The following is a 13,931-nucleotide window of genomic DNA, read 5'->3' as shown; positions in this document are numbered from 1 at the left end:
TTTAGAAATCATTTATGTGTTATTCATACTATCAATGCCCCATTAGCTTATTTTGTTTAGAATCTGCTGTGTCATCAAGAGATTAAAAACCATAACTGTGCATGCATGAATACAATGACTATTCATTGCCACCTGGCCAAGGTTCTGTTTACAAGGCTGATATGAGGATAAATGAAAAAAAAAAAAAGGTGAAGAGCATGGGAATATTCTTGAGCAATCAAAAATCAGAACTTAGGTGTGGGTCAGTTGAAGGGTTTATTTGCTTGAAATACCTCTCAAGCATCCCTTCTATCTTCATGAGAAGGTTTTACTGGTTAAACATGCTGAAAGTTCATTAAGAATATAACATAAAGCCCAAGCTGGTTTGTCTCAGTGGATAGAGTGTTGGCCTTTGGATTGAGGGGTCCCAGGTTTAATTCTCGTTAAGGGCACATACCCTGGTTGCAGACTTGATTCCCAGCAGGAGGTGTGTAGGAGGCAGCTAATCAATGATTCTCATCATTGATGTTTCTATCTCTCTTTCCCTCTCTCCTTTTCTCTGGAATCAATAAAAAATATTTTAAATGTTTTTAAAGAATAATATAACATAAAGGAGATAAATTACAAAGTCATAAGGTGAACAAAGTAGGCCACAGTAAACTAAATACAGGTCCCTGATTTATGGTTTCATTCATTGTATAATGTAAGTGGACTAAGAAGCTCAGTACTAGATACAAGCTAAGAATTAAGACATTGGCCTGCAATGGCCATATGAGTATTGGTTTGGAATCTATACTAATAATAGAGGAATATGCAAATTGTCCAGGATGCTGTCATAGTAATGACCGAACATCAGGCTGTGTGGGGCAACCAGGTTGGCGGAGTGGGGGGGACAGTTGGGGGTGACCAGGCCAGCATGGGGGGGGCAGTTAGGGGTGATCAGGCCAGCAGGCAGAGGCCGTTAGGGGTGATCAGGCTGGCAGGGGGCCAGTTAGGGGCATTCAGGCAGGTAGACAGGTGAGTGGTTAGGAGCCAGTGGTCTGGGATTGTGAGAGGGATGTCCAACTGCTGGACATCCCCCAAGGGGTCCCGGATTGGAGAGGGTGCAGGCTGGGCTGAGGAGACCCCCCACTCCATGCACGAATTTCATGCACCAGGCCTCTAATAATAATAATGCAGTGCCAGACAGTCTAATGTTCAAAAGTTGAGAAATTATAGGAGTATAGCATTTTTGCAATTAAAAAATCATATTGACATACAATATATTTCCTCTTTTTCTTAGAAATAAAGCACTATGACAAAAAATTAAGATTATGACATTTTAGGGATATTATTAAAGTGTGATTAAAGATAAGATAAGCTCTTATAAAATGTTACTGAATACCAGTTGTTTGAACTTAAATGTAATAATATATACTATTTTTGTAAGTCAAACTCCCACTGTATTTACCATTTGTAAATATTAATGATCATAAGATCCATTATACTTATCCTGATCTTTAAAATGTTAAGTGATAATTGAATTCTTTAAAATATTAGTATGAGCGAACATGCAGGATATAACTGACTTGAAAGAATTGGATAATTTACCTCCTTTATTTTTTTCTCACCCTATCCTTACCCTCCAACAGTAAAAGGAGTGAACAGGTCCTGGATCAGTTGCATTAACTCTTTCCTATCAAAGCACTAATTGGTTAAATGTAATTGAGTCAAATTTTGAAAAAAATATTTTCCAAAGCTATGTGAATATTCAAGCATATAGTGACATTTTGTCACCCTAATAAACGTTAGTTGAAAAATCAGGATCATGCTTACAATTTTTAGCAGAATTAGCCTTCAAAAGTAGAGAATGAAAAAATCACATAGATGATAATGCTGGTGATAATGATAATAATTAAATTTCCACAATTTATTGAACACTACTATATTCTTTACATGTAATATAAAACTCATAATGGCCTTCTGGGTTTGGTACTATTATTTTATAATAATCCCATTTAACAGATGTTGAAATTGGGACATAGGGAAATTAAATAACTTAGCCAGGTTTACACAACCAGTAGATTCTGACAGCATAGACCAAATCCATGGTGTTGACTAAATCATACGTGAGAAGAGCACAGAACCATCAAATTCAACATATTTTTATTAATAAAGTTGGATAATAAAAGAGAAGATGCTTATTAGGAAATAGTTATGGAGGATCAGTTTTGTTGGTTATAACTGTTGAAAAATGAAATAGATTAAATACTAAAAGTAATGAGTAAGCAATAGTTTTATTGAATGCCTGTTATGTATGAACTTAGCATTATGCAACGGATATAAGACACATATGCAGTAGGAGATATAGCAGTTAGCATAATACCTGCCAATAAAGACCAGAAGTTAAGTTAGAGGTTATGGCAAATGAAATACAGGTGCTCTGTGACATGATGAGGTTTTGTCCCAATAAACCTAAGCTGAAAATATTGTGAGTCAAAAATGAATTTAGTACATTTAACTTACCAACCGTCATAGCTTACTCTAACTTACCTAAATGTGCTCAGGACACAATATCCGAAAAACGCTGGTAACTAAGTGGCCTGGAGAGTACCAGGGGTTTACCCTGCAATTGCGTTGCTGACTCCTCGCTGTACTCACTGTTGCTGACCGGCATCACCAGAGTATCGAACTGCAGGAGGCTAACAATAAAAAATCAAAATGCCAAGCACTGTTCATACCTGATTTGAATTGCTTCTGCACCATTGCCAAGTTGAAAAAAAAAAGCGTAAGATGTAAGTCAAAACACGTCATAAATTGGGGACTGTCTGTACATTTAATTATCAAAGAATATAGAGGTGATACTTAAAGCAATGTACAAACTGAGATACCTTGTTCAGATAAATGTGGTTACCAGCCTAAAATTCCAAGTTAGAAGTACTGTAGTTTAGAAGTGATTCCGAATATGATTTTTACTTATAAAATCCTAAATGATAAACTAAAATGAGGAAAGAATGGTAAACAAGAAAGAGAGAAGTCTGACCTACATTACCATCTGTTAGGAAAATGAACACCTGCCATGTTGAATGAGAGATGAAGCTTGGAAATTCCCAATGAATCTCCACAGCCAGCACTACCGGTTAAGAGCAAAAACAGATTTCAAGCCCAATTTAGCTTTCTTTTTTACATTCAGAAAAGATATTTAAAAAAGGAGAAAAAATAAACCTCTGATAGGTTATAAACCCTGGCTTTTAGAATCCAAGAAATCATTTAAGGTCCAATTAGAATGGCATTATGCTGAGAAAGAATATTATCCAATGTGTCTCCAGAGCAGATCTGTTCTCTCCAAAAGCATCTAGTTTTCTGACTGATGGATCCATGTGTGTCAGAAGGTATGAAGGCAGCAAACCTAGCCTGGGATTCAGTATCAGCAGTAACATCCTGTCAGTTTGTGTAATCATTTGACTCGTTGGATCTAAATATTCTGTCTGTGAAGTGGATAAACTTGGATTAAGTGATTCTCAAGATTACATTCAAATGCTCTTCAATTTATGCTGGGCACTTATTAAAAAGTAGCCTATTAAAAATTGCATGCTTTAAATAATATTTATTTTATAGATGGAAATTGTTTTACTAGAACTATCTTTTATGCTATATTATTATTATTACTATTATTATTATTATTATTATTAGTAGTATTATTTTACTTTTTTTCTGAAATCTTACATCAGTATCTTTTCTCTGCTTTAGGGTGGAGTTAGTGGGTTGACTGGAGAGCTAGAATTTGGAGAAAATGGAGGTAATCCCAACGTCCACTTTGAAATTCTTGGAACCAATTATGGAGAGGAACTTGGCCGAGGCATTCGCAAAGTAAGACCAGAAACATTGATAAATATGCTTTTCCTACAGTAACTGTGGTTGTGTTTGATTGTCTTCATACAATACATTCACAGTATACATTGCAGTTTCTACTGTAATTTATAAAAGAAGAAAGGGGGAGAATTAGACATTTAAATGACCTTAAGTACTTACCAGAAGTATTAGTCAATGAATTCTATTTATGCTTCAGAATAATTTAAAGGAAGAAGGGTACAGGAATCTGATGGTTTCCTAGGGAGCTAGCATAATCTTTCATTCATTATAATAATTTTTGTAGAGTAATGAATTTAATATTTGTACAATGCATAGCTGCTTGGTTTTTAACTTGTAACATACACAAAATCATAAAAAGAGCTTAGAGGAATTTCATTTAGTAAGAGTGAAGTCCTTCTATAAAACTGATATTTCAGTATTTCAGCTTCTATATGTGGCATGCAGAAGTAGCAAATGGCTTGCAGGAACTGAGCTCTGGCGCTATACTTCAGATCACATGTAAGAAGAAACTGAGGGCATTAAAGAATATTTCATGAACTCCCGGAACTATGACTTTCTTGAGGAGAAATATAAAAGCCCCTGGGGAAATGGCTGCTATAGTTTGAATTTGCCATTTTTACATATTTGAGGTAGGAAAAAACCCAAGGTAATTACATGTGCATACAGGGTTCATAACTATAAATTTCTAATTGTATAATGTTGCTGTATTAAGTTAAGAGGTTCTTTCAGTATCTGTTCCTTTTCAGTGTTGAGTATAGGATGCAGAGAAACTTAGACATAATTAAGGAGTTGTTCTAATCAGCAATAAAAACCTCTTCTAGAGGAGCTGAAACTATTTTAATGTGTTTTAATTATTGTTTTATATTGAAGCATAATAAACATAGAAAACTGCAAAAAATATTAGGATAGTTTCGTGAATTATTTTCAAGGAAACTACTACTATGGTCAACAAATAGGACATACCAAGCATCCTAAACGCCCGCTCATACTTCATTCCCAGGCTCCTCCCTTCTGAATAGTATAACCAATAGTCTGAATTTTATGATACTCATTTCTTTACAGTGTTAAATGTAATTTTATTACCTGTATGTGCATTTACTGTGGTCTGTTTCTACTTTTAAGCTCTCAAGTAACTTTAAGGGTACTTTGAATTAGTTTGTGAATTGACAGCTCTATTTATAAATGGGGCAGTTTTTTTCACATGGTCACACACACACACACACACACACACACAATGTCTTCAGGGATACTTATCAAGGGAAAACTTTACCATACAAATAATGACAGTAGTTACTAGATGTGTGTACAAAATTGTTTCCACTCCTAGTATCTCCATGTCTCAGAAAGACTGAATGGCTTTCCAGTCGACAAACTGTCAAGTTGTCAGTGTTTATTCTGCTGCAGGTAGCAAGGTGTATGCAGTGCCTGAAGCCTTATCACCTGGAGCAGGGATACTGTCAACTCTCATAACTGAGTAGGGTTTGTCTGCTTAGGATTTGAATGTATATTGACCCAGTCACAAATGTTGGACTAATCTTGTCTGTATTGGCCTGGTACGGAGAATTCATTTTTCAGAATTGGGAGAGAATGTGAAAGGGATTACTTAATTTTCACTGCTGCTGATCAAAACAAGAGATTTCCTGCTTTGATACCTATTGCATGTTCTTTTACTTTGATGTAAGGTGGTGTTTCATTCAGTAGATGGTGTGTTCAAGGTGTTAGACACTGTATCCTTGAAGATAAATTCAGGTGAACCTCAAAGCCAAATTTCTAAATGATCGAAGTTTTCTATGTCTTTAAACGTTCTCCAAAATTCTGGTTGTTCTGGTTTCTGTTCATCACAATAAAAATTGCCAAAAAGAAAAATAATTTAAATAATAGTATTTTAAACAATCTTCTAAAATGGAATTTATTCAAAGATATAAAAAATAAATATTAAATTAAATATTTAAGGGATCAATTTTGTTTTTTACTGAGAAGAGAAATTTTACACACTAGTTTGTTTGTTTTTCCTTATGTGTCTTAGTTTTGTTTTGTTTTGCCAATGCCACTCACTTTTCACTCTGAAGACTGGGTTTTTTCCAGCATTAAAATTTAATACTCTAAACTTAATGTCTTTGAACTTTATCACTAATAGGAAAATGTGGCCTGGAAAAAATAGATTAAAACTGGTTTTGCAACCAATCTTAATTGCATAGTAATGCTTAGTATCTTCATAAAATTGTTTTCTTATGTAAGCTGATGAAATGAAATGGTACAGCAGAGATATTCTAGCTCCTAGGTATAATTGTTTTTCAGATAGATTTAGAATTTTTACTCAAGTTCTCAACATTAAGTTTAGAAATATAAAATCTGTAGCTTTACATCCTTGGGAAATGCACTGCTTTGCAAAAAGTACTTTTAATGAACTAAAATATTTTCTGCCTTGTACTTAGAAAGAGGAAATAACAGCCTAGCTTTCAAATGGCCAGTGATTAAATATTGTACAGGTATTCTTCAACATTGTACTTGTATTCTGATTCTACGATATCTAAAATAACATTTACTTTTCATATTACTCTGCTTTATGTTTCCTTATGGCACTTTTTGTAAACTGAAACTATATGCATTCATATAATTATATATAAAAACCTTATGTGTGTGTGTGTGTGTGTGTGTGTGTGTATATATATATATATATATATATATATATATATATATATGTATATATAATGCATGTATAGGTAAACATTCTATCTAATAAAGAGGGATATGCTAATTGACCCTCATGCCATTGCAAAGATGGTGGCACTCACAGCCAATAAGGAGGGAATATGCTAATTAGCTTCCAAACCCTCAAAGATGGCGGTGCCCACAGCCACAAGTTGGCCGGCAGGGGAGGGCAGTTGTGGGCGATCGGGCCAGCAGGGGAGGGCAATTGGAGATGACCAGGCCTGCAGGGGAGGTCAGTTGGGGGCAACCAGGCCAGCAGGGGAAGGCAGTTGAGGGTGAGCTTTCCATCGTCGTATCCTCATGCTTAGCAGAGTTGGCCACTTGGTCACCAAAATTATACTCAGTTATTTTACTGGTCATTAGGTAAGATTATGTGCAATTTCTTTGCAGGTATTCACAGAGGATAGGGAAACAGTTTATTGATTATTCCAAACAAATATTTAGATTGATTATTCTAATCACCCACAAAAGTGCATGCTCAATAGGAATTATTGGTATTTGTAGTTCAAGATCATTTTCTAACAACTAGGCTAAATTTATATGTTTAATGGGAAAAGTATGTAGACTTTCTGTCAGACACACTTGGGCTGAAATTTAGACCCTGTTACTTACTGGCTGTGTGATTTTGGGACTACTAAACCCAGTGAGTCTCAATTTCTTTATTTATAAAATGTTGATAATAATACTATCCCTGACTGTTGTAAAGATTAAGTGAAATTATGTTTGTAGGTTACATAATGAGGATTAAAATAATGCTAATTTGAAAATGGACAATAATCTATGTCAACATTTTGCCAACACAAGAAATACAATCTAGTTGCTATTTTGACAAGCAATTGCTATGTGAGGTGGAGAAAGAAATTTAATTTTAGGTGTGATTGACAGTATTATACATGACAATCACAGTAACAGCAGGAAACATTAACCTTTTTGTTTTGTTTAATGTCCTTTTTAACTCTAAAATTCTACAAGTCTCTTAATCAAGTATCTACAGCTCAATGGGAAGCAAATAACAGAGGATCCAGTAGTCAGTGTAGCCTGTATTAACCCAGTCTCTATAATTAAGCCCATTATTGGAAAACTTGCCATCCTTATTTAGTGTCATATTTCTAACAATGAATTTATATCTTGAAAGTTTTATATAATGGAGAGAATCTATTAAGTGCTGTGAATAAGAGATCCAGAGTGTCTTTGGTCCACAGCAGATGACTGTTTGGATTAAGAATTCAAGAACATACCTGTTGCAGAGGAGGCAGAGTTCACTTTTCTTCTTACATTACTGGACAATATCCATAGTGGTTCACTCCAGAATCTATCCCGCCCCAACTTCAGACACACACCCTCACCACCACCACCACCTCCACCACCAATGAAACTCCAGTCCAGCTCAAATTTATCTACGCAATATTGCAGTACTTACTATCCACTGAACCTCCCCATGTCTAGTTTTAGCCACAAAGGGAAATTAATGTTCATGACCCATTCCCAGAGCAATAATCATTAAAGCAATCTAAATTACAATATATGGAATTTATTATTGCATATATATATATGCAAATGTTTCTAAATTCCATATATTATAATTTGTAAAAGAATATATATATATTTCTTTGGCAAGGTCTCATTGTTATGATTGAACTTTAAGTGGTAGATATCAAATGTTTATTTCAAAGATGAATAAATGGCCAGACAATGGCAGGAAGGGGTCATATAGTAAGTCATTTGCTCATAAATGTTGGAAACTCACAACAGACTAATTTGATATGCAGTGACATTCATGATATGGTAAGTTCAATTAAAGCATAATTCCAGGGTCTTGTTACTCAACTTCAAATCATGTGCTTTTCTCTTACCTCTGAGTTTCTCTTTAGTCTGTTAGAATATTTGCTTATATGTCTCTCTTATTCTCCCAGGCTTATCTTAACCCCTTCAGTGAATTACACATTCTCCTTCTACAGGAACTTGGTTTTATACATTGCAACGATTATAAAAATGTATGTAGCCTGGGCACATAATCTCACCCAATTTACTAATAGAATTTTCACAACTCATTTGTTTGGGAGCCCTTCATTTACACTAATGACTATCATGTTCATATCCCTGATGAATAATTGAAATTGTAATCATGGCTTTTGGTGATAACTGATAATGTTGCCCCTCTCATATCCTCCCTTCCCCCCCCCCCATTAATTTTCTTTTCATTTGTGACCAGGATACCTGGCACACTAAAGTAGTCAGAAACCATTAAGATTTTAGTCCGAATCAAGCTGTTCCATTTTTCAGTGACTGGAAAATCAAGGGATTGATATTTTTTATTGTTTTAGATAGAAACTATGTTAAGGAAAACTTTTTGAGACTTTGGGATGACTTACATGTATAAATTATTGCTTTTAAAGTTTCTGCTATGAATTTAGTTACTGCTTCCTCCAATATGGAAAACAAATGTTTGGAAATGGAGATGCTCTTTTAGTAATTAGAAACATTTTAAATATATATATATATATATATATATATATATATATATATATATATATATTAATGATTTTTTACAGAGAGGAAGGGAGAGGGAATAGAGAGTTAGAAAACATTGCCTGACCAGTTTGGCTCAGAGGATAGAGCATCAGCCTGCGGACTCAAGGGTCCCAGGTTTGATTCCAGTCAAGGGCGTGTACCTTGGTTGCAGGCACATCCCCAGTAGGAGGTGTGCAGGTGGCAGCTAATCGATGTTTCTCTCTCATTGATGTTTCTAACTCTCTATTCCTCTCCTTTCCTCTCTGTAAAAAATCAATAAAATATTTTTTTAAAGAAAGAAACATTGATGAGAGAGAAACATCAATCAATCGCCTCCTACACATCCCCCACTGGGGCTGTGCCCGCAACCAAGGCACATGCCTTTGACGGAATCGAACCAGGACCCTAAAGAGGGTGCGGGCAGCCTGAAAACTGCCATCATCCCCTCATCCAGGCTGGCCAGGCACCCAAGTGGGACCCCCACCCTGATCTGGGACACCATTCAGGGCAAACCAGCTGGCCCCCACCCGTGCACAAGGCCTCTATCCTATATAGTAAAAGGGTAATATGCAAACTGACCCTAATAGCAGAAAGACTGAATGACTGGTCACTGTGACACACACTGACCACCAGGGGGCAGACACTCAATGCAGGAGCTGCCCTCTGGTGGTCAGTGAGCGCCCACATGGAAGAGCTCTGCTCAGCCACAAGTCAGGCTGATGGCTGCCAGTACAGCAGTGGTGGTGGGAGCCTCTCCTGCCTCCTCAGCAGCGCTAAGGTCGTCCGACTGCAGCTTAGGTCTTCTCCCCGCTGGCAAGTGGACATCCCCCGATGGCTGCCGGGCTGCCAGAGGGATGTCTGATTGCCAGCTTAGGCCTGGGGAGCAGACCTAAGCCAGCAGATAGTCATCCACTGAGGGGTCCTAGACTGTGAGAGGGCACAGGCCGGGCTGAGGGACCTCCCCCCTGAGTGCACAAATTTTTGTGCACCAGGTCTCTAATATATATACACACTAGGGGCCCGGTGCACGAAATTCGTGCACTGGGTGTGTGGGGGGGGGGGAGTGTCCCTCAGCCCAGCCTGCCCCCTCTCACATACTGGGAGCCCTCAGGCGTTGACCCCCATCACCCTCCAATCGCAGGATCGGCCCCTTGCCCAGGCCTGACGCCTCCGCCAGAGGTGTCAGGCTTGGACAGGGGACCCCCATCTCCCCTCGATCACTGGCTCTGGCCCCCGCCCAGGCCTGAGGCCTCTGGCCCAGGAATCATGCCTGGGCAGGGGACCCCCATCTCCCTCTGATCACTTGCTCCACCCCCCGCCCAAGCCTGACGCCTCTGACCCAGGCTTCAGGCCTGGGCAAGGGGACCATCATATCCCCCCAATCCCTGGCTCAGCCCCCAGCCCAGGCCTGATGCCTCGGCCAGAGGAGTTGACCCTCAACACCCTCCGATCACCAATCACCGGATCGGCCCCTTGACCAGGCCTGAGGCCTCCAGCAGAGGTGTCAGGCCTGGGCAGGGGACCCCCAGCTCCCCGTGGTTGCAGGCTCCGCCCCTGCCCAGGCCTAACGCCTCTGGCCTAGGCGTCCAGCCCGGGCAGCGGGGACCTGCAGTGGCAGCGGGGGGCGCCGCGATCGTGGGCTTCGCTTTAGGCCCAGGCAAGGGACCCCTAGCTCCTGGGACTGCCAGCTTCGACCGTGTCCAGCTTCCATCCCTGGCTCCACCCCTACTTCCTGCTATCACTGGCCAGAGCGGCAAAGGCACCTGATTCTCCGATCATGGCTGGGGGGGCAGGGCAAAGGTGGCCCCAGGGCCGCCTTTGCCCTGCCCCCCAGCTCTTAGCTCCCCCCTGGGTTTCCGATCACTGTCAGTGGCAGGGGGCTTCTTCCTGCCTTCCCTTTCGCCTCCCTGCATTGTGCCTACATATGCAAATTAGCCACCATCTTGTTGGCAGTTAACTGCCAATCTTAGTTGGCAGTTAACTGCCAATCATAGTTGGCAGTTAATTTGCATATAGCCCTGATTAGCCAATGAAAAGGGTATCCTCGTACACCAATTACCATTTTTCTCTTTTATTAGTATATATATATATATATATATATATATATATATATATATATATTATAAAAATCTCAGGTTTTGTTATATTTCAAAGAATTCTGATGGACAATTCTTATTATTTAGATGCATAGTATTATTATGATCAATTTTTATATTCATGCAACTTTAATGTTGCTGATATATGTTTCCAGAGCTGTACTATTTCCTTTGCCTTTCTTCAGTTCTTCAGGCTACAAATGTTATTTTGAGGCACTGATTTTTGTTTTTGTTATTACTTAAAATTTTTAGCATTTTCACCAGGATCTTCAATGTCTTTTTAGAAAATTCTATGGATTTAATAAATAATCTCTTGAAGTTTTGTAGAGAGCTAAGTTTGTGTGGAGCTATTTCCAATATGGAAAGTAAACATTTGGAAATGGAAATGCTCTTTTAGTAATTGGAATCACTTTTATTAATCACAGTAATTCAAGTACAACAAGGAGCTTTTACATTTATTGGCAGTGAACTTTGATTTTAAATATTCTGTAAATGCACTTTATTAGTGTTATTGAACTCCATTATAGGAGTAAAATAACATTTCTGGAATTTATTTTTAATAATCAAAATTGAGAAATGAATCTAACTTTGAAAGGAAGTCCAAAATATCTTGGTTTACTATAGGTTATGCCTTGAAATGTTTAATTAACAAAATGAATGCATCTACCTGAATATCATCACTCTGAGAAAGTCACTTGATGCTCATGAGGAGAAAAGCACTTATCTGTTGAAAATGTTTTCAAGCAATTCTTAATCAGCAGTCATGGAAACTTTTATTACCCTAGAGTACCTGAATAATAGTAGTTTGCATGGGTTTAAATGGAAAAGTATTTGAAAAGCTTTGCTCATGAATTTATCTTGGATTCATTCAACATCGATATGACTCTATATCCCAAACTGAGATGAGAAATCTTTTCATCCCTGACTCATGCTTTGCAGAATGTCTGATTGTAGCCATTTGGAGCAATAATACGATTTGAATAGTGTACTATCATTAAATGGGAGACACTGTGTTTTAGGATTGTGAGGGGGAAAACACAGTCATATTTTTGTATCTCACATAGAAAGTGGTTTGTTAATGGATATTTTTTCCTCCCAAAGATAATTGGAAACTGGAGAATTATTCTTGGGACAAATAAACTAATTACAATTCAGGAAGTGAGTTCTCATCCTGTGTAATTTCTATTTGTTGAAAATCATATATTTATTTTTATTTCATCTTCTTTCCCTTACTGTGACTCTAGCATTATCAATTTCCTACAAACTAACAAAACATTTCTGGCTCCTAGATTTTATTTCTTTTCTAGCTGTTCAATTGGTATTAGATACATTCATTATACAACAAACTCATCCATATATTTCCTTTTTTCTTATAATCTTATAAACTGTACCTACTTTAAAAATAGATACATGAATATTTTATTTATTATTAAACATACCCATTTTTTTTCTAAGTAGGCATGTTCTTTCATTCCATCCAAATATTTCTGAAGGGTCACAGAATTAGGAAAAATATATAGCTGTTATTTCCTAAAACATCTCTATCTTACATATGTAGTACTTGAGGTTGTGGGTTGAATGGCTTTCCTAAATTTTTTTAGTTTGTAGAAAAACCAATTCTAGACTTCTAATTCAATGTTTTTTTCACTGCATTATAAGATTGTCTCTCCACAATTCAAAAACTTTGCCTGTTAGAGATAAGCAATAAAGGGGAGGTCTCTTCTTTTTTTCTTTTTATTATAAACTAGAGACCTGGTGCACGGATTTGTGCATTGGTGGCGTCCCTTGGCCTGGCCTGCGGGGAACAGACCAAAACTGGCTCTCCGACATTCCCTGAGGGGTCCTGGATTGCTAGAGGCCACAGGCCAGGCCGAGGGACTACACTGGTGCATGATCAGGGTTGGGGAGGGACCATGAGAGGGTTCTAGGGCATGTCTGGCCCACCTTGGCTGGTCCTGATTGGCTAGACCCCAGCAGCAAGTGAACCTACCGGTTGGAGCATCAGCCCCCTAGTGGTCAGTGCTCAGCATAGTGAATGGTTGATAGGTCAAAGGGTAGGAGGGACAATTAGCATATTAGCCTTTTATATATATATTTATATATATAAATATATATATATAACCAATCACTAAATATATTTATTGTTATTTTACAGTTTATTACATTTCAAGGGAAAATCTATTTAAAATCTCACTAATAAAAATTATCACATTTTTCTATAAAATAACAGCAATTCTCATAATTTTCTCTTAAAAACCCTGATTGTTAAGAAATGAAAATATGTACTACTTTCAGCAATAAAGATTTATTTAAAAAAATTAAATAAATAAAATAAATGAAAACATGTTTGGCTACACTACTCTATCCTACTTTTAACTTAAAAAATACTTTTTTTTTAATTTCAGAGAGGAAGGGAGAGGGAAAGATACTATAGAAACATCAATGATGAAAGAGAATCATTGATTGGCTGCCTCCTGCACGCCCACACTGGGGATCCCACAACCCAGGCATGTGCCCTGACTGGGAATTGAACCATGACCTCCTAGTTCATAGGTTGATGGTCAACCACTGAGCCACATTGGCCAGGCTTAACTTTCTTCTTTGATGTTTTTTATGTAATATTTAATTTTTGGTCTTTTTTTTTTCACTCCCCAGGTTTTATTTATGATAGTAGAGATAATATTTCCATTCATTACTTGAAGGCTTTTCATTTATTTTGAAGGACAGCCACATTTTACCATACTGACTTAGCATTCAGTTTTATCTCATTGTTGTCAACAG

At 37.6% G+C, this 13,931-nt stretch overlaps 1 protein-coding gene across 1 annotated transcript in view; it reads left to right on the top strand.

Annotated features, from left to right (window-relative positions):
* GRID2 (glutamate ionotropic receptor delta type subunit 2) overlaps nt 1-13,931 on the top strand; it is a 1,380,265-nt gene that overhangs the window by 833,316 nt on the left and 533,018 nt on the right. Inside the window, exon 8 of the mRNA XM_081109363.1 lies at nt 3,709-3,828. Coding sequence (XP_080965489.1) covers nt 3,709-3,828 — 120 coding nt within the window. The remainder of the gene's footprint in view (nt 1-3,708; nt 3,829-13,931) is intronic.

This window comes from Myotis nattereri (genome assembly GCF_964212035.1).
Source record: "Myotis nattereri genome assembly, chromosome: 1".
NCBI classification, from domain to species: Eukaryota; Metazoa; Chordata; class Mammalia; order Chiroptera; family Vespertilionidae; genus Myotis; species Myotis nattereri.
Note: the sequence above shows the minus strand (reverse complement) of the source record. Positions and strands in the feature narration are given on the sequence as shown.